At 40.2% G+C, this 18,877-nt stretch overlaps 1 protein-coding gene across 7 annotated transcripts in view; it reads right to left on the reverse strand.

Annotated features, from left to right (window-relative positions):
• klc1a (kinesin light chain 1a) overlaps window positions 1-18,877 on the reverse strand; it is a 49,940-nt gene that overhangs the window by 10,542 nt on the left and 20,521 nt on the right. For 4 of the 7 annotated variants that reach the window (XM_023412996.2, XM_023412994.2, XM_087175769.1 and 1 more), the window contains exons 7-14: window positions 17,227-17,328; window positions 13,050-13,223; window positions 12,789-12,888; window positions 12,390-12,442; window positions 11,459-11,526; window positions 10,970-11,078; window positions 8,998-9,159; window positions 16-149 (exon numbers count right to left, since the gene is read on the reverse strand). In XM_023412996.2, the coding sequence (XP_023268764.1) occupies window positions 16-149; window positions 8,998-9,159; window positions 10,970-11,078; window positions 11,459-11,526; window positions 12,390-12,442; window positions 12,789-12,888; window positions 13,050-13,223; window positions 17,227-17,328 (902 nt within the window). Of the gene's footprint in view, window positions 1-6; window positions 150-2,275; window positions 4,565-8,997; window positions 9,160-10,969; window positions 11,079-11,458; window positions 11,527-12,389; window positions 12,443-12,788; window positions 12,889-13,049; window positions 13,224-17,226; window positions 17,329-18,877 lie in introns of those variants that run through there. The other 3 variants (XM_087175770.1, XM_087175771.1, XM_023412998.2) reach the window with 3 other exon arrangements.

Raw genomic sequence — 18,877 nt, forward strand, 5'->3', positions numbered from 1 at the left:
GTGGGGGATAGTTACCCAGGGTTTTTGGGTTCACTGTCTCGTGACGAGCCGCCGCCTTTCAGCTTGCGGACGAGTTTCTCGCTGCTGCGACGGATGGACGCTCGCAGTTTACTGAAGGAGCCGCTCCTCTTCAGAGAGCCGGAGCCGTCCTGAAGGGAGACGTCACAGGGTTACATTAACACACACACACACACACACACACACACACACACACACACAAACACACACACCTGCCATAATGATGTTTTTGATAAAAGCATCCAGCATGTTGACTGAAGCAGATAATAATAATGCAGATTGTGAATTTAATCAAAACTCATGATTGATTCTTGTTTGTAAAACCTGCCATGAAACCTGACTAAGAATTTTATTTATGTATTTTAATTCAGGCAACACTGGTCAATCTGTGGAGCAACATTTCATGTGCATACATGATAGTAATGCAGGTGCACACTCTACTGAGCCTTAAAGACCCTGCACACCCAGGGGAGATGGAGATGATTAACCTGATTCTGTTGTATTATTGTGTGGGACATGGACTGGAACATGGTGTCCATTGACCTTACATACAGTGACTGTACTGTACTAAACCAAAAGAACTAAAACTCCTGTGTGAGTGTGCAGCTCTTTAATATTTTACCAGTTTTTTTTTACCAGAGGGAACCAGTTCAAACTCCTAACTGGTCCCATTTACAGTCGTCTTTTCAAGTTATCCAGATAAAATCCTGATGATTTCATTTACACCTTTCTACATCCACTGTAAGTTCCTTCAACCTAGAAACACAAGTTCCACTGCTGCATTAAAAACACGAGATAACTGAACTCAAGTTGAAGTTATGATTCATTTTAAGAGTTTTGAAAATGTAAAAGTAACTGTGTTAAAGTGAAACTTATGTTTTTGTCCTTGTCTGACATGGTCACGGTCTCCCTGTTACACCTGTCTACCTGCCTGGATCTTGAGCGCAGAGGAGGAGACGACGGGATCGAACCCGTTTCACGTGACTTTTAAAGTGTCAGGGTAACAACAATATATCAAAACCACTTTTACATACACAACTGACGCCACGCTGCTGTGACTGATGTTGATTTTTATATTTGAAAGTCAAGCAATCTGAGAACGACCAGTTCTGAGACGGCCAATAATTTATTTATTTATTTTTAACTTAAAACATTTTCGAGCAGGATTCCTTGAATTTAGCTACTGTGTTGTGACCCAGATATGTACTGAGTGAGGCAGCCGACAGGTTTATATATATATATAAATATATATATATACATATCTGTGAATGCATGAATCACCAATTTAAATGAACAACATACAAACAACAACAGCTTCTTAAGGATCATGACTGCTGCAAACCAGACTCTTTATAGCTCCTGAATCAAACTGTACTCGGTGATTAACTGCATCTAAAACTGTGGTTCTTTTTGGTTCTGCCCAAACAAAAGCTCAAACCTGGGCTCATCCTAACCCTAAATCTAAACTTTGATTTCATGACATCAACTTTTTATCTCAGTTGAGTTATTGCTGATATTCACATGATGAATTGTGTTCAGTCCTTCAGGGACAAATATGTAGTTTGAATATTTAGTTCTTTTGTTCACACTTGATGAACTTTGATGACACAGTTTCAATAAAAACTCGTTCTTTGAAGTTAACAATGACATGCTGATGTAGGCAGTTAGTTTGATCACATTATCATAACCAATCCGGCTTTAGACTGAGGTAGGACCGCCCACCTAATTAACATACGGCCACAGAAATAAATAATTAAATGTAGAAATACAGAAAGAAAAAGTGTAGCTAAATCTCAACATGCATAAACAGATACATAAATAATGAATTAAATAAATGCATTTATACATGAATAAATACAAAAAGGTAGAAATACAGAAATAAATGTGTAAATAAATCCTAAAATGCATAAATACATAAATAATAAATTAAACAAATGCAGAAAAATAATTAAATAAATAAACGTGGAAATTCAAGAATAAATAAATAAATAAATGAATGTAAAAATACAGAAGTAGCATTTTTCATCTTGAAAATGTATTTATTTCTGTATTTATTTATTTAGCTTTACTTATGTAATTTTTTATCCTTCACAGACTCCTGCCAGTTAAACCTGCAGGGCTGATAATCAGAGTGAGAGTGCTGCTGCTGAGAGGTACAAAGGTTTAGAGCTCACTCAGTTATGAAGGCACACACAGAAAAGAGAGGGAGCACACAAAGAGGCGACAGGCACAGGTTCAGGTGAGCAAAGAGTTTAGGTTTTATTAGAAGTTAAGAAAGACAAACTGTAAGATGCACAAACAGGACAGGACACGCAGAAGATTAGTAGCAGGAGCCAAGAAGAGACCAACAGATGTGTATAAGAGACAGATACAGAGATATACAGAGGGTAAACAGGCTGGATGCATGATGTTCAGGCTTCGCATTAAAGCGTCACTTCTTTCCCTCCACACTCACGGCTGCAGCTTTAAATCAAACCTCATCAGATATCCTCGTTTTAACTCCATCGTGCATGAATCCTGTTACCGTTTATGTGTCCTCTGGTTGACACTGTAGTTTTAAGTCTGATATCATTGTGAACAGAGCGACACACTAATGACTAAACTCTAATAGGAGCAGAAAAAACCTACAGAGCCACGACCAACGGTGCTCTCGATCATGCTGACGAGTTTACGCTGATGTTATTTACAGCATGTTAAAGTCACTATGAGCTGAGGATGGTTCGAGTCACCACTAATGATTTTAGGTGTTAATGTTGAGTTCAACCGCATGGACCATAGAGGACAGATGAAAAGCTTCTGACCTCCCTAGAGAGAGAAAGACGGAGAGGGAAGGAGGATAAAGAGGAGCGCTCAAAGCTTTAACTCTCACCATTTCATACCTGGAGACAAACCTGGCATGTGTCGGACTAAGGTTGTGTTGTGAGAGTTGTTGTGTATTTGTTTTTTGTTTGATCAGTTGACCATAATATCAACAGGATGTGAACAGTTGTCATGTTGTCTTGCCTGAAGAAGAAATAGAGTCAAAATGTTGCTGTTCTTTTCATTTCAATAAAGTCTCAGGAGCTTAATTTAGAGTTTGGGTACTTTCCATTTATCCCTTATGTTTATAACATGCTGTAAATTTTATATTTCCCTGTGAGTCAGTCTCTTTATTTATTTCTCTTTTTTAAATCAATTATTCCCTGATTTCTTTTAATCACACAGATCAATTCTGATCTTATAAACATGTTGTTTCTGGTTTTTAAATGTCTCACACAAGAACTGCCAAAAGTTTTGACTGTTCACGTTATAGTCAGCCCATTGAACTTCATCTTAATCCATGATACTAGGCCGGAAACTAAAGACTAGTTTTACACCTGATTAATCAGTCAGTCATTTTCTGGATTGATCAACTGTTTGTTTGGTACAGTGACAAATGCCTGTTATAATTTACCGAAGCCCAAGACGACATATTCTAATTTCTTGTGTTCAGTTTATCATCACAAACGACTCAAATCTTCTCCTGTGAGAAACTGGACACAGTGGATTTCGGCATGAAAACTAAAGTGATATGATTAATCGATTATCAAAATAGTTGGCAACTAATTTCCTGTTGAATTCCTAATTAATTAATCGACTAATCATTTCAGTTCAACATGCTACATGTCACTTTAATTAGCACATTTCTACAGCAGCTACAGCGGCACAGAGGTTAACAATATAACGCTGAAGCAGCAGCCAAGCTAGATTTAAAAAAAAAAAAAAATGCTAAAAGGCCTGAAATAAAGGAATTTCTTTATATTTTTCTCTTCAACTGTTTCATTACTGAACAACCTATTAATATTTATCATTATTTTAATATTTTTGTAGCTTTCGAGAAAGATTTTTTTGCGTGTCCGGAGCTCTTTCTTGACCAAAGTAACTGTGGTCAGATTGTAAGTCCAGAGTTCATAGTTCAGGTCAAAGTGGAGAGAGTTAAAGGACAGAAGCAGAGATTTGGTTTAAGGGAACACTGTCAAATCTCCACACACAATCCCCCCCGACAACCTTTTAAATGAGTCTAAAGCCAAAATGAAAAACAGTTTAAAGACACTGGAGAGTGACAGAGAGGGAGGAAGAGGAGAAGCAGAGGCTACTGTTAAAGGAGAGCAAGAAATAACAAGGTAAGAAGCACAAGTTTAATGTTGCCATAAAGAAACATCACCCCGGTCCGCTCCCGCCCACAGCAGATACACACAGTCGAGTACAGACCTTCAACACAAGTGGGAGCCAGCAGTTTGGATTTAGACACACAGGCTGTCTCGACATACCTCCCCCTCCCCTCAAACCCACTCCTCGTTCACAAAGAGAGGAGGGTGTAAAATCAACACAATCGCTCTTCAACCCGGCGTGGAGAATCCCACCAGAACACAGAGGTGGTGGAGGAGAAAAGAGAGGGGGAGGGGGGGGAGTCAGAGCTGAAGAAAACTGCAAAGCTGAAGGGGTTGAGGCGAGGTGAGGTGAGGCGAGGCGTCCGTCATGCAGAAGACAAGTTTTTAGAACCATTACAAGGCATCTGGAGTTATGCCTGCCGGTCAGACGAGAGCAGGAAGAGAAGAGAAAGAAGGAAATACAAACGGTGAAAGAGAGAAGAAAAGACAGTGAGATGAGATTGACAGGTTGAAAGGAGCAATTAAGGAGGGAGGAAGAAAAAGAGATGGACATGGTGGGATGAGGGGAGAGAAGGAGGAGGGGAGAGGGTAAAAGATAGAGACTGTGACTTCAACAGGTTTCACAGATCAGACACAGTATCTCTCCAACAGCGTGAGCCTCAGCAAACCACCGGCTGATTTATGTGCAACGTCAAACTTTATTGACAATAAAAACCAATCTATGTTTTATTTGATATGTTTTTACTGTGAGTTTTATTTATTTAAACACTTATCCATCTACTCCGACTGGACTAAATTTCATTGCAAATTCAACACTTTTTAGATCATAACTTTATTTTGATGGTATTTCTATGACTGTATTTTCAACATGTTTTCAAAGTAGTGGTGCTAAAATAATCATTTATAACTTGTTTTTTGGACTAAATCAGGAGAATGATGTAGAAAAATTGTTCTAAAAAACATAAAATAATAGATTGATAAAATACTAAGTTTTAATTCCAGGTCAAACAAAACACCCAGACTGTACTATTCATTTTCTAAGGCCATCAGCCATTTTCCACAGTCCAGGCCAGATGGCCTTGGGTCCCGCCCACTGACTCATTATGAGCTCCAAAACCCCAAAAAAACCAAAACAAACCAAAGAGGAACGGACTGATCTTGTAGAGAAAAGACAAACAGAAGAAGCGAGGACGACACACTTCACACCTCCTTCTGCTTCAGTTGTGACGGTGAAAATCAAATAGATGCCAAGAGAAATATGTCTCGTCTTGCATGGATTCACAACTGCTGTGTTCTATAATATCAAGAATCTATCTATCTATCTATCTATCTATCTATCAGAGCGGTGTGGTGACGGGACGCCTGTGTGACAGGGCTGTGAGGGTGCGTCAGACACCGTGACGCAGTCCGCTGTTGACGCTGTCTGATTACAGCGACTGTAGTGTCATTCGCAGACTCCGACACTAGGTGGAGCTTTTGCACAGTTTAACATGACGGAGAGATACTGTGTCTGAAACATTATTAATTTAACAACGTTAAACTTTGTTAGAGAACAACATAAACACAGAGGAGATGCAGGAAGGAGACACATGAGAGCAGCCAGACTGAATATTCTATATGAAACTTAATATTATTAATTTAATATTTATTGATTGTTTCATGTAAACTTTATCTGTTGATTATTTTGACTACATAGGAATCAAAGGACCAGAGGAAGTAAGGCTACAACTAATGATTATTTTCATTACTTATTAATCTTCTGATTATTTTTTATTAATTAATCAATAAATCAATGAAAAAAAAAAAAAAAAGTCCATCAGCATTTCCCAAAATCCAAACTTACATATTAAAGCTTCTAGTTTTTCCTGATCAATAGTGCAACATCCAAAGATATCAAATATATTTCCACCAAAATTGAAAACAGTATTAGTATGTTTTTGGCTTTTTCATTGGTGATCATTATCTATTCTTGTGTTATACATTTTGGCTATTTAGCAGCAGTGATATCACTTATTTTTTCTTTTTGATCCCGGCTCCACAAATACCCATATATTCAAATACACAAACATGCAATCACATCATCTCACATATTTTCCCCAAAGGATTTAAGTAAATGTCTCCCAACGACGTACGTAACTCTGTCTGTTCACTTAATTCTGTCTATGCTTTCTCAATTTGTCTCACTTTGGTTTGTCACATTGGACTAATTAAATAGAGAAAACTGCAAAATAATAAGATGTTATTGTTTTTTTTGTTTTTTTCTTAAGAGTTTTATTTCAATTTTATGTGGTAACTTTAGTTTTTATTTTATTTTACAAGCCAAACACCCATTAAACAGTCTCTCTTTCTTTCCTCTCTGGCTGCTCACATGCTGACAAAGCAAGCAAAGGGAAAGAATAAAGACCAGAAAAATCTGACAGTACTTTACATTCTCAGGCAGCAGCTCGTCACACAAATGCAAAGGACAGATACAAACATACAGCACAGTGGATAAAGATCAGAAACATCAGCAGAGTGTCCAGAGGACACAGACGGAGTACAGTACAGAGCCCATGTGGAGTCAGATGAGCAGACTGATGAGTCACGCTGCTTATCAGAGGACTTATTTATGAGAGAAAGAAATGGGTTTTCACACCTGCCAGTGGAGAGAGCTGAAGTGGAAGTGATGATCTCTTTGACAGGTTAAAAGGCAAAATGTAGTCTGACAACTCCAGGAAAGCAGAGGAGGGTAAACACACCTACAACCATGTTCTTACCCTTCTGATATAAGTGGTGCAATACACAGTAATTTCAGTATTATCTTATAATACTTTTATCTCACCTTCAATCAAATGAAAAACTGATTCCCCTTAAAGGCATGTTTGTAAGTTCTTGTTGTTTTTATGGCCAAATTTTCAGCCACAACTTTATTTGATGTGTGGATCAAAGAAATCTTAAGGGTGGAACAAAGACACAATTATTAAAATGCACCTCCAGCTACAGCTCTTTCCAGATGAGACAGGCCGATTTCCTGATATAAATAGGTCCAGAGATCAGCTGGTGATGTGAGATCGTCTGCAGGAGGCTGTGTGCCAATAACTGACTGACAGGACGTCGTTTATATAAACGTGGATGTGTCTCACACCAGACCTCCCAAAGCCACAACCAGAGAGGTCCAGGAGGAGATTGCTGATTGGTTGTTCAGGGTCTATGACTACTGTTGCTATGTGAGCTCGGAGCGGCGGGAGCAGCCTTTTAGAAATAAGATGGTGATGGTGAGCTGCGACTCTACATCTACATGTGGTGCCACTGCAGTCACTAGAGGCTGAGGAAATACTGCAGATGCTCTGAAATGTACCAGCTCAGTTAGAAATGTGGCTCTGCAGCAGAAGGAGTTAGGGTGGGTGGCGACGACATGTGTAACCAGAGGGCTGTGCTGCTGTGAAAGCAGTTTTTAAGACTCTGAGTTAGTTGGAAAGAGAGTTTAGTGGAAAAGAGTGTTTGTTACAACCACAGCTCTGTGTAAACGTAAAACACTACAACTAATTTTAGAGATTTAAGATCCAGCCAAGCCAGCAGCAGCTTTTCACTTGGTCTTATTAATAAAAAGCCAGTAACAGTGAAGCACAAGCAATCTAACTACTGTAGGAGAGGAGACTAATTGTGACAGTCAATCAGCATAACAAGTGTAGCACAGAACAAAACGGTCCTTTTACAATCATTTTAACAGGTCTGGCAGGATTTAAATTCCTAATTAGAATAATTGAATGACAGGTAAAGTGACAACCTCGGTGTATCTTTCCCAACAGAAGCCGCTGATCATAAGCCTGGATCATATGATGACACATTTCTAATTAGTCAACCCATAGGATGGCGGTTGGGCTGTTTCATCTTGATCATGTCGTCTAACAAACACAAAAGCCGAAAGTGAATTTAGGCAGGAATCTTGTTAAATGAGTGTGAATATTGTAATTGATTTGAATCTACATGTACGTAGAAGCATGAGCAGAGAATTTGTGATTTTTACTTGCTCTACTTAGATATGAACTGAGCCCTTTAATATACAATAAAATCAGAGTCCTTTACTCTAACAGCTGTCATCATGGCATTTTCAATTTGAGGAGACTCGAGGACAAAATAACTTTGTTGGTTTTTCTTGGTCCAAACTTCAGTGGAAAAGAAAACCAGAACTTGTACACAGAAGTCTTACAGACTCAGAAATGGCTTTGGACAAAGTTTGGATCATCTGTAATCCTGCACTGGGAAGCCACACACCACCTGGAAACCAAACCAAAAACTTCTTTGCTGTAATCTGCCTCCTCTGGTGTTTATACCAGTCAACACATGAAAAAACAAACTTACAGTATAAAATGTCTGCATGAGACATCTTAGATTTTTTGGGTAGAAGTATGATAACAATATGACAACATACTTCAACAAAAATGTGTTTTGTGATTGTTTCCTAACGTTTCAGACGCTGTTATCACTCCTGAAGAATTGCTCCACAGTGTGAGAGAAAGTTTCCATGTGTCTTGCTGCATATCTCTGTTATTTGGGGCCACACAAATTTCATTAAATCAGCATTACCAGGACAAAGCGAACCTCAATTAAGGCAGCTGATGCTCCTAAGTTAAAATAATATACCTTTACTTGTATAGACAAACTTGAGCAGGAAGGTGGTTCTAGAAACAATTGCAAATAATTTGTTCCAATCTCTCTTACAGGATGTAAAAGTTTCACATTCAACAAGACTCGTGTTTACCAGACCAGATTAATTCTTATGTGGCTTCTGTGGGGAAAGATAGAGGCTGTGTCACGTAGACATGTCAGTCTCCCTGGTCTGAAGTTGAGGGCTGTGTACTGTACTTACCCCGTTCCACTCCACGCTCATACTCACTTCCTCGCCACCGTCCGGCCCGCTCTCGTACTTCACCGTGTCAGAGGTCAAACTCTCGCGGCTACGCTGCTTCTCGCGGGCCTCCGGCTCGCTCAGGACCTCAGCCACACGCTGCTTGTGCACATTGTCCAGACCCTGATATATATATATACACACACACACACACACACACACACACACACACACGGCAGCAATAAATGCCAATTCAACTAATCCAATTAAAGCAGAAGCTGAGCACCGCTGCCACCTGCGGCTTGTGTGCACTGTCACACACATAGACACTGTACAGCTGACAACAAGAACCAATTCATCCAATCCAATTAATAATGAAGCTATATACTTCTACCACCTGCTGCACTGGTCCTGGCACACACACTCACAACTTTACATTTGACACCAGCAGCAGGAACCAACTCAGCAAAGTCAGCTTCCAAGGCAAAATGGGCAAAACTCAATAGTTTCCATTAAGGCATCACACACAGCATTGTTTTCTCAAGAGGTGTCACACTCCTGCCTCTTGAAACCCTTTTTAAAAGGGAGGTTAAATGAATCGTACTCATTCGCTTTTTTGCTGAGAGTTGGTCCAGGAAGACACAGCGCATAGCCAAGAGACAGTGGGGCACATACTTTTTCTTTACTTACAGTTTTTTGGACAGATTAGACAAATGAGATATAACATATTAATTAATGAAGTTTTATAAATGTTGGTAGCTAGATTCGTCAGAGCCAGGCTCCCTGTTTCCTGTCTTTACAGTTAGCTATGCTAATCAATAAGAGTCATATTGATATTTCACTCTCAGCAAGAGAGTGAATTAGTTTCCCCAAAATGTTGAATTGTTGAACTAGCAGCCAAAATGTTTTTTCTGACAAAGTCAGTTTACAACAGGTCTTTAATTAGAAGCTAAAAAAGTGGAGACTTAAAAACCAGTGATAACATTTCACACATACATACTTGACAATCTAAGAATGAAATGTTTTAAATATAATATAAAACAGTTTTTCTTATGACAAATTCCTACTTGACAGCACATTCAGTGGGATTTCTCTTTAGGAACAAGTTGGCAAAGTCAAGCAGCCTCTGGCATAATTAAAGCTGAATGAATGATACTGTTACACCACAGAACAGACCCACGTACAGACTGTTTCCTATGAGCCTGTCTGGTAAATAAATTATTCAGGAAGGGAAAAACACAGGCCAACAAACTGTAGAAGCTTTGTGTTGTCAGACTCTTAACACTTGTTATTTTACACCTCCCTAATACAGACTTTGAATATTTTTTATGTCTTTAATAAGTAAATCTAGTTAGAATAAAATAAAAACACCTTGCAACATCAGATCTCTTTCTCTTATGTAAAAGATAGCTACACTTTAACACCGTGATCACATCAACTTTCAACTTTCTCCTACTCAACTTAAATATGTGGATCGTGCAATTACACAGCTCTCTGCACAGGTACAATATTTAAAATTTAATTAATATAATTGCCAAGATGTGATTTTCTATGTATATCTGTAACTACAGCAGCATCACAGGAATCCAGTTTAAATTCTTGGTGCAGTGTCATGTGTGTTACTGTTACTCAGATACATTAAATCCTGGAGGGAAATCCTAATTCATGATAAAAGCTGCAGGGCTTCTCCACTGCCTCCCACTTCTCATCTCCACAGGAGACGCCATTAACTTTAATAAGTAACAAACCCTCAGAGCCAGTTGAAAAAACTGCGCTCCAGGCTCTGCAGCATCCTGACAGTGTATCATCTCTGCCCTAATTTTACACCAGAATGCACATTTTCTGCTGTAAACCCTGAGCTGACCCATTTCATCTGAGCACTGGTAACCAGCAAGTCATCTGCCCCTATCCCTGCCTCTTTAACAGCCACAGTGACATCTAAACCCCAGCTAGGAATCCTGTCTTTATTAGTCACATCATCCGGAGACCACACCTGCTTTCTGGAACGCATGGCGGCTTCCTCCAGAGTCTCTGCCGCCTCGAACTTGCCCTGCCGCCTGTAGAGGGCGCCCAGGTTCTTCAGGGTGGTGGTCACCGTGGGGCTGTGAAAACACGAAGGAGAAATATCTCATTTCGGTGAAAGATGAGAATTTTTACTTATTTAGAGATAAAAAAATATTTCACATTTACGCCACAAATAAACCAATAAACACCTACATTTAAATTTGGTGATTTTTTCCTTCAATTCTTTCAAATTAGTAACAAAACAACATAAATCTGAGGAGTCACAAAAAATGACAAAATTGTGCTTTTTTTTCAGACTTTCCTTTAAAAAAAAGTTTGCGCAAATTATGACAGAATTTTGCCTCTTCAGGCTTCTAAAATACCCGTTGGTTCACCTGGGCACAGCTGTCAGTCATTTGTAAAGGTTCACAAGCCACAAATGTCGGAGAACCACTGGTCTAGAGGTTACGAGACTGACCTGTCGACTTTACAGGCTTTGTACCAGCCTCCATATTCTCCAAATGGTGAGCCGTCCTTCTGCTTCCCCTACAAGAAGAAACCCATGGTCATCGGTTTACAAGAACATGTTTTAAGGAATCAAACACACACACACACACACACACACACACACACACGTTCCACTCAAGTCTGCACAAGAAGCACAGAGCCATGAACTATAATGTGAAATAACTCCTGCTGTAAAGGATGGAAACAGGAGGCAGTGAGGAGGTACTTAGTGGCGGGATTATCGTCGGGTCAGGATTCCTTCCACTCAACAACTACACATTTTAACTCCTAGTTTGGAAAGTCAAGAGACTCACACAATCATCAGCAGTGGATGGTTATTACTGAGACTTAATCTGCTAATCCAGCTCTTTGTAGAGTCAATCCTTCCTATTCCATCTCAAATAAGATCATAAAACTGTCAGAGGAGTTTAATGCTGCTGTCACTGGTACTTAGAAACATCTGTGCCTGTGGCTGAGATATCTCTTTGTCCCGACTTTAATTGACACATAATTTAACTAGTGTTCAACTAGTGAGTTGACAGATTTGTTAGTTTCATGATTTTTCTTTGATTATAAAGCAGGTTTAGGTTCTACATTAATACTGTGAAAGTATCAAAGCGCTGAGTCCAGAGAGAGGCTCAGAGCCTCCTCTCTTCTGATTGGCTCACCGACCTGTTGTTACTAGAGCTCCGGAGAAAAGCCTGAGAGAGGAGATGTAAAACTACACTGAGATGGTTTTTGGTCCTTCAAACCAAATATGTAAATATGGGACCTTTAACCATTAAACCAGCAAAATATGGGTATAAATTATACTACAAAAGTAGTAGAGCTGTAAATGATCCAAAAAGATAAACAAACAGACAAAAACAGTTATATTTATATCTCAACAGCTACAGACTCACCTTGCTTTGTTCCTCTCTCTCCTCAGCATGCATCCAGATTGGTTTGTTCTCATCTGCAGGGAAACACAAAATCATCAAACATAGAGAGACACTCAAATCATCTGTGATGAACATTCGCTTGGCTAAACAGCAGAGAATAGGACGAGTTTCATTAGGTCTGAAATAGTACAGTTTGTCTTCTTCAGCTGAAAAGGTCGTTTTTGTTTATATCTGTCAGCAGCCTCCAAAAACTGACCTTTACATTAGAAGAAGAGAACAGCAGGGATTATGAAAGAAGCATGTGTAGCGTTGCTTCTTATTCTAAGTCACCAGGGATAACAGGATACTGACTGCAGTGTTTAAAATGTTAAAGCGTGCGTGTACTTCTATTTGTTATCCAGTCATATGAGCACATCGTACCGTCAACGGAGCCGAACTCCCTCTCGTGAGCGCGGGTGAGGATTTCTTTATAGAGAGTCTCAGCCTGCTTGAACTTGCTCTGCTTCAGGTAACAAGACGCCTAAAAAACACAAACAACCAAATGCTAACAGCCAGCGTGACACTGGACATGATACGTCTTGAGGAAAGGAAGAAGTTGTCCTACATATTGAACCAAAAATCACACAGGTACAAAAGTACAGGTATAGACATGCTGCTCCCACCCGCCTCCACCCGTCTCACCAGGTTATTCTTGGTCTTGGCCACGTTGGGGTCGTCGGGGCCCAGTTTGGTCTGGTAGATCTCCAGCGCTCTCATGTAGTAGTACTCCACCTCCTCATACTTGCCCTGGTTCTGACACAGCAGGGCCAGGTTGTTCAGCTGCTTGGCCACATCTGGGTGGTCCTTCCCCAGCACCTGGGACGGAAGCGAGCAGACAGGGGGGGGTTAAAACAATGCTTGCTACATCAAAGAAAATGAGTTGTAGACGACAGCAGCCTGTGTCCGGCATGTGCCATTTGGTCGACCAGACTATCACCAGACTGTAGCCGGGCACTGGTGAATCTCCTCTTGTAGCTGGAAAAGCTGTGACAGTTTTCTATTCAAAAAAATACGAATTCTGTGTTGTAAAAATGCAGATTGAATTGGTGTATCTATATGTATGACTATGACTACATCTACTGCCTCAATTTCTACCAGCATCAACTTTCAGGTTCAAATGTGTAATCCAGTTTTGACTCTCGTGTCTAGTGCTGTCATTTTGGATTTCCAGGAAAGGTCAAAGATGTTTGCCAATACGGAAATGTTTGTTTCATCTCTCGCCAGGTTGCTTTGATCCTTACACTTCTCACTACTTGTGATGTTCCCGATTACACAGAAATTTCTCTCGGTATCAGTTCACACATGAACTGCATGAACCTTTAATTTGGGCCACCAAATAGGGACTTTAATCTGTAACCGGAGTTAGATCTGTGAACTAAATGCAGCGGATGTCTCATGCTGTGCCACACTGATGGACTATTGACCTGTTTGTTAATGGAAAAGCTGAGTAAAGTAGAAAAACACATCAAAACAGCAACAAACAGCATTTATCACAGAAAACATTACACCCTCTCTCTGCATACAGGACCAAAAGAAGCAGAACCATTGAAAAAAAAAAAACACTTTGAAAGTAAACGTGTTTGCATTCATGTGGATACGAGAACAGTGTAAGCTTTTCCTCTTTGCTGAACAGCTTGAAGCCATTAGTGTCAAGTGTAGCAAGTGTGACAGAGACGCAAAAAGAGCCTGACTGACCAGAAAGAGGTGGGATCAGAGAGGAAGAGAGAGAGAGAGAAAAGACAGAAAAAGAAGTGTCAGGAAGTAAGAGGAGATTCAGAGACAATAGAAGAGCTGCTGGCTGCTGCTCATTGAGAAACCACTTCATTAAAAACACTGACATGAACAGTGAGAAGCAAAACCACACCGGGTAATACTGTAGGTTATAGACTGAAAAACAAAGGGAAACCAAGCAGCTCATTGTTTGTCTTTTATGGTATTTTTGTTTTCAGTTTACTGCAGTATAAAATGTGTGGGAGTTGTGACAGCAAACCCTTCCTGATGATCCTGCATCACAGGGTCATGTCCCTCCCTGTTGGAGACTGACAGTCGGAGTCTGATCACCAGGACGGTGCAGAGCTCTGAGAGCGGTGCTACCTACAGCGTTCACTCAGTCCTGGCCTTCCACGTCTCCTCCTCCTCCTCCTCCTCCTCCGAGTATCACATCTGACAGCTTTCCTGTAAACATCATTAGCTGAAAAAGGATTGGCATGAGCCACGCGCCTCGGCAAGTTCCAGGTTAGTGAGGAATTGATCCTGTTTATTGATGGACACCACGCCTTCGAATACCAAAAGTGCTGCAGTCTGTGGTGGTTTCTGGGAAGCTCTTAGAAACAACATCTTCATCCACTTTTACAGTGCGCTGACTGAACTCCTGTTTTACCTAAATATTTACTGAATGTGGGAATTTTTGAGCAGTGCAGGGATTTGACTTTATGCCAATCCATCTGAGAGACAGAGGTCAACAAATACGCAGCTCGCAGCAGGTAGGGCTTCAGTTTCTAACTCAACACACGAGCAGAGGAGAAAACTATCTGGTTTTAGGACCATCTGTTCAGGTACTCTGCTCCGTGAAGCACTAATTAAATTTAATGTTGTTTTAATTAGTTTGAGGGAACGTCACACACAAGTCTGACACACTGATCAACATTAAGTATCTAAAATCAGATTTGACCCACAACACATTATAGATGCCATTTTGTGCTTTGATAGATATTTATACTTCTTATTAAACTAGAGCTGGAACAATGAGTCAATTAATCAATTTGTTGAGCCACAGAAAATGAATTAGGCGATTAACTGATTATCATCGTTTCAGTCATTTTTCAAGCAAAAAATGCCAAAAATTCTCATGTTTCAGATTTTCAAATGTGAGGATTCACTTTTCTTCTTTTTCATGTACAACAGTGAAAAAACATCTTCAAGTTTTAGACTGAAGGTCAGATAAAACAACAGACATTTTATAGACAAAAAAAAACTTCAGTGAATCAAGAAAATATTGATCAGATTAACCAGTAATTAAAATAATCATTAAATTCAGAAAACATTAAGAAACACAGCCTGAAGGACTATTAGTTCTCACAGATAGAAGCCCTGACGTCAGTGAGGAATCTGCAGAAATGAAGATATGTCAGGGGATCTGTGGGCTTCAGTATGTCTTTCAGTGACTGACACCATGCAGCTAGTTGACAAGTTGACAAGTCAGCATTTTGTGGATTAATGAAAAACAGCATTGCAATTACATTCAGTGCAGAGGTTAATTACAAAAATATCTACGATCAGCATCAGAAATTAAATGTGGACATCTGTGAGCAGGAAAACCACAGAATCAGGTTATAAAGACTATGTATCCTTCTTTAAATCCAATGTCAATGTTTTTTTTTTTTACTTTCCACTGAAACAAACACATCAGTGAAAAGCTTCAGTAGTGGCTTATGAATTCTTTCCCTGATCTCCACCGTCCCTGAAGCCAACCGAACTCAGAAAGAAGCTGAGAACGAATCCCTCTGATTGGGCAGCTCTGCCACAGTCGCCTTTCACTGCCAATCCTGAGCAGGACAACTTAGAGGCAAGTCTTCCAGCTTAAGCGAGAGCATTATCATCCGAGTTTAAGTAGCATAAAAAAAAATGAAATCATTCAGCTTAACCAAAGCTGATGTCTCATTCTCAGAGGAGGGAGAAGGAGAGAGACGAAGGGTTTGTTCAAAGTCCAGAGCTGAGGACAGACACAGAAGAGTGAATAAAAAGTGTCTTCTGTACTTGAGGATTGCTGAGCAGCACCTCTGTCAGCACCAAACTAGAGATGAGACAAAATAATGAAGTTCTCCCTGGATGTGAGGCTGCACCATTATACATGTTTCCTTTGAACAGCACAAAGCAACTGAGATGAATGGAAACCAGGAATGACCTAAAGGAGAACAGACCAATCGCCACATTTCAAAGCTTAGAAAACGAGTTAGTGTCCACAGGAGCGACATCTTACAATTAAAAACAATTAGTCATCCCAAGTTAAATTTAAGGTTGTCGTGATTCTATTTTGTCTGGTCTAAAATATCTATTGTTGGCACAATACTTGTTCTTATGGTTTTACCGCTTTCTCTCTTATCTGCAGTTTGTAGGTTTGAGTGTTTGTTTGTCTAAATGTGTGTCTTTGTTTTATTGATCTACTTACAAAAGAGAGTGAAACTGCTGTCATTGGACCAATCTGTATAAATAAAGGTTGAATGAATGAATGAATGAATGAATGAGAGAAAATGAATCAGCAAATATTTTCATAATAGAATAAGCAAAATGGGAAAAACTTGATTGATTCCTGACGTCATCTGGGAGAGGACTTTACTTTTCAGACTTTATCTTCAACTGACACCGAGTCAAGCGTCATCACTCGCAGTATTACCTGAAAACAGACTTTCAGTGGAGTTCCTCTTTAATCTTTAGCGTTTAAGTTTAACTTAAGTATTTTGATTTAACTTTAGTCTGAATCAGACTGATTTTGAGAGAATTACGGAAAGCGTCTGGTTCTTGTGTCCCCAAACATTTCAAATGCATTTGTTCTTCATTCTTCTGCCTTTAAACCAGTGACTCGTGGGAAACAAGTTGAGAGAAATTGTCAGAGTCTAGTTCTGTGTTTGTCTAAGTAGGACACAGTTTGTCTGAAAGTGAAGTGAAAGTAAACTTTTGTTTGAAAGTGAATATTTTAAGCTTAGTGAAGAAAAAAATCCACCATCTGTTGGCTGCAGCTGCTTAGTTGCACTTCCCTCTTACTTATTTTGTTTAACAACTGAATCCATTTCATCACTATGTGTGATGACCTTTGACCTACCTTTTCTCTGATCTCCAGCGCTCTCTTGCACAGGGGCTCTGCTTCCTTGTACTTCCCTCTCTTCCCATACAGGACAGCCAGGTTATTGAGGGTGGCAGCAACCTGACAGGTACACAAACACATATTATCATTCCAAGATATTTTTCAAGCCTCAATCGTCTTCACCCAAGTGTGCAGTGTGTGTGCAACCGCAAGACTCCGCCACAGCAGTGCAGTGCCATTGATCTGGTGAACGAGTAATTGATAAAGAGAAAGAAAGTGTGCAGACACAGTAAGTGATTATGGTGGGCTGTAATTTGATCCCAATCAGCTGCATCATGAATCTCCAACACGTGCACTCAAGAGGAAGGAGACTACAGAGGCGCCTGGAGGTCACCTCTGATCTCTGATTCAGACCAGGATCTGGTGGCCATGTGGACCGGAGGGAGGAGGGGCAGAGGGGTGAGGTAGTGGGAGGAGGGGGAGATCATCCAGGAAGACAAAGAGGTGGAGAGCAGTGAGAGAGGGAAGGGAAGTGAGAGGAAAAGAGGAGGGAATACAATTAAAGTAAAGAATGAGAGCTCACTGAAAACACAGCCCCTACAATTTCTTGCTTTACCCCTGATTTGATTCTGTCATCCTCACATTTCCCTGCACAATCTAAAATAAATCACTTCACTACAGCCTTAACCCCAACCCTAACCCAAGAACATCAGAGAACATGACCAACATATGTTTCATGTTTCAGCCACAGATCAGATGATAAGACTACAAAGTGTCCACAGCATTCACCACAGAAACCACCAAGAGTTAGATAAGCCTGGTCCTGAGTCTAGACCTGATCTTCTTAGTCAGTGGGGATTCATATAGAAAACAGCCCTGTGCTAAAACAGTGCAGGGGGCTGTGATGGTGGAAGCCTGTGAGTCTAAAAGCAGAACATCATTCTGGTCCAGATCATTCAGCCTGTTCCTCTCAGTCACTCTCCTCCAGGTTTTTCCGTCCTCCCCCAACAGATCCACGAAGTCCTCCCTCTCCAGGGCTCCACTTTGAGACTTGAGAGTCGAGTTCTGCGTAGGCATAAGCCACAATCAGGGCCTTGTTGTCTCTGACCCTTTTGTTCTCTCAAATACAGAGGCACTCCTCCATAAGTGCCCGGTCACTGCAACCCTGAAGACGATTAAGCCAGTCCAGAATTTTGGTTGGTTCAGCCGATAGTGAGTTTAGAGGCGAGCTCAACCACTCTAACTTCATTTTCATAGCCAGGAGTCATCATGCCAAGCCACACGTCTTCACCTGCCGCCCAGATGGCACAGCTCCAGACTACCTCATCTTAAATTATGTTGACATGATGCACATATAAAAATATCATGTACAATATCTGGCTCTTATTTTTTTGGAACCATTTCACATTTTCAACCAGTTCTCAATACTGAACACTCGAGAGCAGGGCAAGTAGAAAACAAGATTGAGAGATTCAAAAGAAGAAGAACTGGATTCGAACAGAAAACAAGAGAGAGAACAAAAGAAAAATCAGGAGACAGTGAATTATTGATAAGTAACTGGCCATACTGTTGCCAAAACTATGATTTCTTCTAAATGACAAATCACTGATAAATGAATCACTTCGTTGTGGAGAAAGAAAAGAAGGATCAGGGATTGGTGGTGGGATCG

This window comes from Seriola lalandi, unplaced genomic scaffold (assembly GCF_002814215.2).
Source record: "Seriola lalandi dorsalis isolate HSWRI2012SDOR001 ecotype SW California unplaced genomic scaffold, Sedor1 jcf7180002054497, whole genome shotgun sequence".
Lineage (NCBI taxonomy): Eukaryota > Metazoa > Chordata > Actinopteri > Carangiformes > Carangidae > Seriola > Seriola lalandi.